Source organism: Charadrius vociferus, unplaced genomic scaffold (genome assembly GCF_000708025.1).
Source record: "Charadrius vociferus isolate BGI_N301 unplaced genomic scaffold, ASM70802v2 scaffold1528, whole genome shotgun sequence".
Taxonomy (NCBI): domain Eukaryota; kingdom Metazoa; phylum Chordata; class Aves; order Charadriiformes; family Charadriidae; genus Charadrius; species Charadrius vociferus.
This window is the reverse complement of record NW_009649849.1, coordinates 108271-116565: the sequence shown is the minus strand read 5'-3', so window position 1 is coordinate 116565 and position 8295 is coordinate 108271. Positions and strand designations below refer to the sequence as shown.

The 8295-nt window shown below is 57.3% G+C and overlaps 1 protein-coding gene across 1 annotated transcript in view; it reads right to left on the bottom strand.

Annotated features, from left to right (window-relative positions):
• ADAMTS14 (ADAM metallopeptidase with thrombospondin type 1 motif, 14) overlaps nucleotides 1–8295 on the bottom strand; it is a gene marked incomplete at its 3' end in the record, with an annotated part of 31758 nt that overhangs the window by 3073 nt on the left and 20390 nt on the right. The window contains exons 8-20 of the mRNA XM_009890937.1: nucleotides 8066–8171; nucleotides 7703–7846; nucleotides 6898–7030; nucleotides 6653–6766; nucleotides 5499–5647; nucleotides 4742–4917; nucleotides 4216–4349; nucleotides 3889–4012; nucleotides 3689–3769; nucleotides 3369–3532; nucleotides 2536–2701; nucleotides 379–511; nucleotides 18–218 (exon numbers count right to left, since the gene is read on the bottom strand). Coding sequence (XP_009889239.1) covers nucleotides 18–218; nucleotides 379–511; nucleotides 2536–2701; nucleotides 3369–3532; nucleotides 3689–3769; nucleotides 3889–4012; nucleotides 4216–4349; nucleotides 4742–4917; nucleotides 5499–5647; nucleotides 6653–6766; nucleotides 6898–7030; nucleotides 7703–7846; nucleotides 8066–8171 — 1825 coding nt within the window. The remainder of the gene's footprint in view (nucleotides 1–17; nucleotides 219–378; nucleotides 512–2535; nucleotides 2702–3368; nucleotides 3533–3688; nucleotides 3770–3888; nucleotides 4013–4215; nucleotides 4350–4741; nucleotides 4918–5498; nucleotides 5648–6652; nucleotides 6767–6897; nucleotides 7031–7702; nucleotides 7847–8065; nucleotides 8172–8295) is intronic.

Genomic DNA, 8295 nt, shown 5'->3' with positions numbered 1-8295 from the left:
CCCATCTCACCGCCTACCAGGCGCCCGTCCTCCACTGTGCGGGACAGGGCAGGCGGCTGCATGGCCGGCGCGTCTCGGGCCGCTGCCCGGGGCAGTACTTGGTGTGCAAAGTGCGGTTGGTGCCGTCCTGCAGGCGCTGCACGCACTGCACCGCCCGCGCCTGCACCCCCAGCTTGCCGCAGGACTTGCTGCAGGCGCCCCACTCCTCGGCCACCCAGCTGCCAAAGGGGGATGGAGATGGGACCAGGTGTTAAGAGGAGATGCCCGCGCTTGGGGAGCAGCCGGCGCGCTCCCAACGCTCCTCCCCCCCATAAGTATTTATATACCTATATATCATAGGGGATGAGAGCATCTTGAGCCAGGTATGGGGGGACTTACGTTGGTTGGGAGCACTCCTGGAGGTTACAGCGCCGCCGGATCGGCTTCGGCTTCTTGCCGTTGTCGCAGAAGTTTCTATGCACCATCCGGTTGTCGCTTTTCCGCCGGCAGCCGGACTTGGTGTACTGGATGCCTGGGGAGGGAGGGGGGAGTGAGGTGCAGAGCATGTCCCACCCGCTCCTCGCCCCGTCCTTCTCCTGCATCCCTACCGGGATGCGTGCGCTCAGATGTCACTGCTCAGGTGGGATCCAAGCGGTGCTTCGCCCGGGCTTGCAGAGGATGCTCGTGTGGGTGGTGGAAATCCCCCCCCACCTCCTCTCCCAACCTCCTGGGGTCGCCCATCCTGCGGCGGGGTGCACACACGGAGAGGGGACGAAGCAAACTCCGCTTTCCCCCCACCCCTTCCCCATGCTGCTCTCCCGAAAACCCAGGTCAAGACAACGGAGTTTCCTGGGGGAGACACCACCACGAGCACTTAGTGAGCTACAGATTTGGCTTGATTTTCCCAGACTGGGGGGAGGGGGGAAAGGCAGCACGCCGCAAGCCCAGCCAAAGCACTGCTATAATGTGCCAAATAAGCCGCGCTTGCTCGGGAGCAGACCCGACCGGGGCTAAGCCAGCCTTAACCACGAGCTGCCTGCAGCTCTGCCAGGAATCCTGCTGCAGCGAGGTCCCTGGAGCCAGGAAGGCTTCCCTTTCCACCTCTGCAAGTCCCCACAATCTTCCAGCCGCGAGCTGGGCGGCGCAAGGTGAAAACGCGAGGTCTTCTCCATCGTTTGAGGGTCAGCTAGGTTGGAGGTCTCTGGTCCAGCACCTGCTCAGAGCAGGGCCAGCTGCGAAATCAGATGCCACTGATTGCTGAGGAAAGCCTTGCCTTTCTATGGCAAACCCCCGACGCCAGCATGGGGCCACCCGTGCTTCATCGCAGAGGGAAAAATCCAGCGATAACTCCACCAGGAGCTCAGGTGTGCTACCTGCCCTCCAACACAGCACTTACTGGTGCGTCCACACCTATCTCCATGCAAGCTTTGGGAGCAGTCATCTGCAAAATCACTACCCGTTGGCTCAAAGTGGGTTAAAAACAGCCAACGAATTCAAAACTCACAGAATCACAAGAATCCCAGACTGGTGAGGGCTGGAAGGGCCCTCTGGAGCTCCCCCAGTGCCACCCCCACCAGAGCAGGGGCACCTCCAGCAGTGGCACAGGACGGCGTCCAGGCGGGTTTGGGATGGCTCCAGAGGGGGAGACTCCCCCACCTCTCTGGGCAGCCTGTGCCACTGCTCTGCCGCCCTCACAGCAGAGAAGGCCCTCCTCAGGTTTTTTTTTAAGTATTGATAAGATCCCCCTCAGTCTTCTCTTCTCCAGACTGAAAAGCCCCAAGTCCCTCAGCCTTTCCTCATCAGAAAGATGCTCCAGTCCCCTCATCATCTCTGTAGCCCTTTGCTGGACCCTCTCCAGCAGTTCCCTGTCCTTCTTGAACTGGGGAGCCCAGAACTGGACACAACACTCCAGATGTGGCCTCACCAGGGCAGAGTAGAGGGGGAGGATGACCTCCCTCGACCTGCTGGCCACACTCTTCTTGATGCACCCCAGGATGCCATTGGCCTTCTTGGCCACCAGGGCACATTGCTGGCTCATGGTCATCCTCTTGTCCACCAGGACTCCCAAGGTCCCTTTCCACAGAGCTGCTCTCCAGGAGGTCAGCCCCCAACCTGTACTGATGCATGGGGTTATTCCTCCCCAGATGCAGTACCCTACACACGCCCTTGTTGAGTTTCATTAGGTTCATAGACAGACAAAGGTATGCACACATGATCACAGCAGCCTGTTTTCATAAGAAATCTGGCTAAAACGCTCTCCTAAACTGCTCTGCAATAGTGTTTTTTAACACTCATGTTCCCACATGGTAGATCCCCCAAATTAAAAAGGTGCAAAGAACATGGGTATGGGTGAAAGAGAAAGCGAGAAAGCCAGGCCTCCACGCAGTACCAGGTCTAGCTCTAAAGCCTTGCCATCTGCCATCCTGGGGAGAAACGATTTCAAACAGCATCTGCACCTTACCAAACCAGAGATGCCCCAAAGGGCTAACGCATTGCCCAACACACCCAAGCATCCTTCCAAGCCCACGCTGTAGCCTGCTACGAAGGGAAAGCTACCTCCTCCACACGCCTTGGAGCACTGAGACCAGCTCTTGAGGGCCCACTCGTAGGAATCCATCTCCTCAAGCAGGACGTTGTTGTTCCCGATCATGGGCAGCAGGTCTTCATGGATGATGTACCTGTACATCAGGCTGCTCCTCACCTCCTCCCCCTGAGGGATGACCTGCAGGCAGAGAGAGAACAATTGGAGATGGGGAAGGAGAGGAAGGAATGATGCCGTGGGAGACGGAAGGGAAGAGGAGGCCATCAAAGAAAAAAAAAAAAAAGAAGCGAACAATGGGCACAAGAGCAGGAGAAACAAACCCCATTACTACCTCCAATATGAATAGGTGGGCTCCGAACACAGCGTCCACCCTTTGGGAACGTACCTCTCCAGTTGCGGAGAAAAACAGTGCCCAAACATCCCAACTCCAGCCTTGGGTGGCATGCCCTTGGCCCCTCCTCTGACCTGCAGGACCATAGTCTATGCCCAAAGCCAGCATCGGCTGCAGGGATGGGTGGGAGTGCAGACCTACCCTCCCGTGGGCACCCAGGGGACCCAGTCCCTAACTCCCCCAAATACCAGCATAACTAAAATGAGACAGCAAAATACAGTTGGATTCAAAGGCAAACACCCAAGCGATGCGTCCTTGTGCCATTCTTGCCTGCAGCTCATTGCCCCTTCCATTTGGCTCCCTCATTTCCCTGGGTTTAAAGCCATGCCCTATGCCCTTTCTCCACCAAAATCCTTCCATCACCTCCTACCTCCCATCTCAGACCGCCTCCTCTCCCTGTACCTCTGGGTGACAGTCATCCCTGACGCGTCTGGAGGATGCATCAGCCAGGCTTACCAAAACGCTGATGGCCTCGTGCAGAGGACCGCTGGTCTTCAGGCTCTCCTTGCCATGTTCAACGGTGTATTCCCACTCCAAGCCCATCTCAATGAACACTTGGCTTTTGGCTTCTTTGCCCTTGGCGTTAAGGATGAAGTTACCCGTGGCTTGATTCTTAACAGCTGGAGGAGAAAGGAGGTATTTCAACGTCATTTCCTCTGGTCACTGCCTTTGAAGGACTGGAATGACCCAAAGACGACCCTTTGGGTGGGAATTGTCAGAACAGGCCCGAGAAAGAGGTAGCGGGTGAAGGGAGAGGTGAACTACGGCGTGCTCACCGATGGTGTGGGATGCTGGTTCCACCTCTTCTATCTGAAGGTGCCTGGCCCCGGCCGGAATCTCAAACATCTTCAAAACACCTAATGGAAGGGAGGGAGGATGGATGGAGGGAAGAGAAAGAGCAGGTTTGCTCCACCGGGATGTGTGAATCCAGCTGACCCTGACCGAATCTGCTCCCAAACCCACCCTGCCTACTCACCCGGCTGCTTGGGGGTCTTGGCCAGCGTGCCCTTCACCGTCCGGCAGTGGGAGTTGTCCCCCCCGCAGACCCCGCACTTGTCATCCTGCTTCAGGGAGCCGACCTCCTTGTCACAGCCGACGTGCTGTCACCCGCGGGGAAGAGAAGACGAGCACGGGGTTACGTTCCTGCAGCCCATCTCATTGCTCCACCGTCCCCGTAGCCCTTGGCTGCACACAGGGGTTAAGACGTGCGTCCCCGAGGGGTATGGGGTCAAGGGGATGCACAAGCTCTCTCCTGGACAGGTAAGGGACAGGGACGCTCACACAGCATCCATCAGCTCCTCACCACGCACTCGCCCCGGACGCAGATGCTGTAGGGGTCTCGGTAGCTGCACCGGGTGCCGTCGTGAACCACCTGATTCATGAACACCACGTCCCCCGTTCCCTCAGACTGGCAAATGAGCTCACACTTCTGAGCATCTGCGGCAAAATAAAACATAAAGGGGAAAAAGAGGTGGGGAAGAGAGGGGAGGAAGGGGTTTGTGGAAAAACATTAGGGTGATTGAAAATAGAAACCCATCTCAGCTTGTCCCACCCAAAGCCCAGGCTAATCATGCGCCGTATTCGGCCGCGTCCATTCGTTGCTCCAGAGCCAGCGCTTTTGCCCAGCAGACTCAATGAAATTAAGAGAAGGCAACGGGACAGGACACACGATGTGACACCACAAGGCGAGAAGACGCTTGGCCACGTGCATGAGGAACACCAAGGCAGGCGGGTGGACCTGGCTCCCAGCCCAGCCACGGTGATGGCCACCAGTGCAGCCTCCTCTGGGAGAGGAGGCGATTTGGCTACTAGGACCCGCCGCCGCTCACCGTCGTGATGCTCGTAGGGAAGCCAGGCATGCTTGCTGTTCTGGTGGGTGTAGTAGGAGTTGCGCTTGGAGCACTGCTGGGCACGGAAATCCTGGTAGGGCCCTGGGCACTCCTCGGCGTTGCACACTTGGTACTCGTAGGTGGCTCCCGGGCAATGGCGCCCGCCATACGCCGGGCTGGAAAATAAAGCGGGTGGGTTAAAAGAGCATCAGGGCAGGGGGGATGCTGTCCAAACACGATGCAGCTCAACACGCAAATCATAGAATGGTTTAGGTTGGAAAGGACCTTGGAGATCATCCAGTTCCACCCCCCTTGCCCTGGACAGGGACGCCTCCCACCAGCCCAGGTTGCTCCAAGCCCCGTCCAACCTGGCCTTGAACACCTCCAGGGATGGGGCAGCCACAGCTTCTCTGGGCAACCTGCACCAGTGCCGCATCCCCTTCAGAGTGAAAAATGTCTTCCTAATATCTAATCTAAATCTCCCCTCTTCCACTTTGAAGCCATTCCCCCTCATCCTATCACTATCTGCCCTTGTAAAAAGTCCCTCTCGAGCTTTCCTGTAGGCCCCCTTGAGATACTGGAAGGTGGCTTTAGGGTCTCCCTGGAGAAATTATATGCATGTCATAGCCCAGGCAGGAGCAGATGTCCCCATCCCTGCCGACCGGGCGCACAAGGGGAAGAGCGAGGAACCTCTGGCTCTCAGCCACTTCCAGTTTTACCCCTACTAAAAAAGGAGGGCGGTGGAGGCCAAACGTACGGTGGGTTGTCGCAGCTCCGGCTGCGAGAGCGCACGCCTCCCCCGCAGGTCCTGGAGCAGGAGCCAAACTTGGACCAGGAGCTCCAGCTGCCATCCTGGCTGTAGGGCTGCTCCGATGTCTTCCAGATGCAGTGACCTTTGAAGCACCACTGGAAGGGAGGAGAAAAGAGGGGTGAGCTCCACTCATGCCCCTTCCAAAGTGCTCAGCACCAGCAAAGAGAGCCCTCCTACACCCACAGCGTGACGAAAACGGCCCATAGTTTTTCCTTTGATCTTCTTTCCCCAACGTTGTATTTTTGAGTTCCCGGACTGTTTTTCTCTCTCCGGTCAGACCGCCTCCTCCTACCCATCCATGCAGATCCTTGGGCAGGCACTGATTTATACCTAGGGCTGGGACTGGATCAGCCCTGGGGATGTCTCCCCCCAGCACAGGGTGGGGATGAACCCAAAATTTGGCAAGGAGCAGAGCAGCAAGCTGCCGGGCGTTTTGGTAAAGGAAATCCAGAGCTCCGCACCTCTTCCTAGGCATGAAGGTGTGGTGTCACCCCATGGGCACCCAGACCCGGCGTTTAACTCCAGCCCTGGGGAAGGACCTGAAGGAAGGACCTCCCAGTCCAGACGCTGCAGTCCTCTGGAGCCACTTGCCAGCACGACTCATAACACGTCTGTACACGATTCCGAAAAAGCCTAATTTTGGAAGCATTTTGGCAAACCACCATTTGAGCACTCGAGGAGGCTGCATCTTCACCAAGATTGATGGGATTTATACAGAAACTTATCAGAAGCTGTTGGATATTTTACGCCCAGCCCTTCTCCAGCAAAGAATCACCCAAAAACTACAGTGGCCAGCAGCTTTTCCAGCATATCCATGCTTTCATGCTGGGCTAACAGGCACGCTAAGAGAGCCTAAAGTAAAAGCCTGATGACATCACGAGGTTGGATGTGCAATGACGTCACCATTCTTCCGCCAGGTGACAAAACGCCTCCTGCTCCTCTGCAGAAGCAGACCAGAAGACCAACAAAGTCCCCATCTGAGCACAACCTGGGGAAAACAAGGAGCAACGCCGGCTAGAAACTGGGCATCCCACCACCTGCTGCCCTCGAGGGTGTCCCTGTCCCCTCCCGAGGAAGGATCAGGCAGGACCAGCCCCTACCTTGCCCGGAGAACATTCGGTCCCATCCAAGGGTGGTCCCTTCTTGGTCTTGCAGAAGTAGGGGTTGTCTGGGTGGCTGCACCACAGCTGCTTGCAGGGGTCGAAGGTGCGGAACTAGGGAGCACAGAGGAGCTGGGCTGGGACGGCAGCGGGGAGGTCCCTCCTCATCCCCGCAGCGGCTGGATGGAGGTCTCGGAGGGTGGGGTCCAATACGGGCACGCAACCTGTATTGGCTCCGTACTCACCGCCGTGCACGTTTTGTAGCCCACGCCGAAGTCGAAGCGGCACTGCTCGTCCATGGAGTAGTTAATGCCCGGCAGCTCGGGTAAGGTGGGCCACTGGTGCTCAAAGGGGTCATCCAGGAGGCAGTCATAGGAGCTGCAGAGACGCAGGGCAGAGGCAAAGCCCTCCTTTCGGCCCTTCCTTCACCTCCAGCCCTCTCTCCAGATCCAGATATTGAGAACTCCGAACGATCTTGGCGCTGACGCTACCCACCCACCGCTGGAAAACGCGTTCCCAGCAAAGACCAACCGTGCAGAGTCCCCCAGGGACAAGCATCCCTCCGCTCCCTTGGGGACAGAGTGCCTGGGCGCTAGTGGGTGCCCCCACCGCCCCCCGCTTCCCTGCTCCTCCTCTCAGCCCCGGCACATGGAAAGCTCCCAGCCTGTTTCCACACGACGTTTTATAGCCTAAAGGGGAAACCACGCAGGCTGCCCAAAGCAAACAGCAAGAATATTTGGGGTCTGGATCTGGGCTCCACCCGCACTGAGCTTCTGCAAACTACTGCTCCGTCGACATCTCCAGCTTTTATCAGGCTCTTATTTGCCTCCAGCTTCCACAGCCCAAAAAACAATTCAGACTCATGCAAGGAACCAACGCTGTTAGCAGAAGAAAAAGGGAAAATAACCTCCCAAAGACCATTTTTTGCTATTCTGGCCAAAACAAGCAATCCCAATGGGGACCTGTCCACCTCTTGCTTCACGCAGCAGCTTCACCATCCAAAGGGAGAACATTGTGTGTTTGTCCCCTCCCCGATTAAAATCAACCTACTGAATGTAGCGGTTGAGCTCCTGTTTGCTGCAGCGGGACCAGTGGTAGCGGTGGAAGGCGGCCTGGACCAGCGGCGCCATGATGCTCCCCATGCTGGTCTCGTCGGCGCAGCGGTTGCCCTGGCCGTCGTGCTCCATGCCTAACCTGGTGGGAAAAGCCGGCGTAAAGTCGGGTTCCTGGGATATTTACCTATTCCTTCCTCGGCGGTCCACACACCTGCACCAGCAGAAAGTCCCTTTTGCAAAGCAAGAGGCACCACCACGCTCGTCCCCCCACCACCGCGGTGATGCTGCCCCCACCACGTCACCGGAGGAAGGGGAAAAGCCACCAGAGGGGACAGCCTGCTCTGTCCCTGTGACTTACACGTGGCCAGTCTCATGGGCGACAACAAACGCCGAGGAGAAGCCGTCTTCGTGGTTGAGGGTGCAGCTGCGGAGCGGGTGGCACATCCCCGTCACCGGTGCGTAGCCTGGGGCAAGTGAGAAGGGCAGGAGAGAGGAAGAGAGGAGAGAGAAAACCTTTGGGGGGGGGGGGGGGGGGAAAAAAAAAAAAAAAAAAAAAAAAAAAAAAAAAACCACAAAACAGCACCGGCG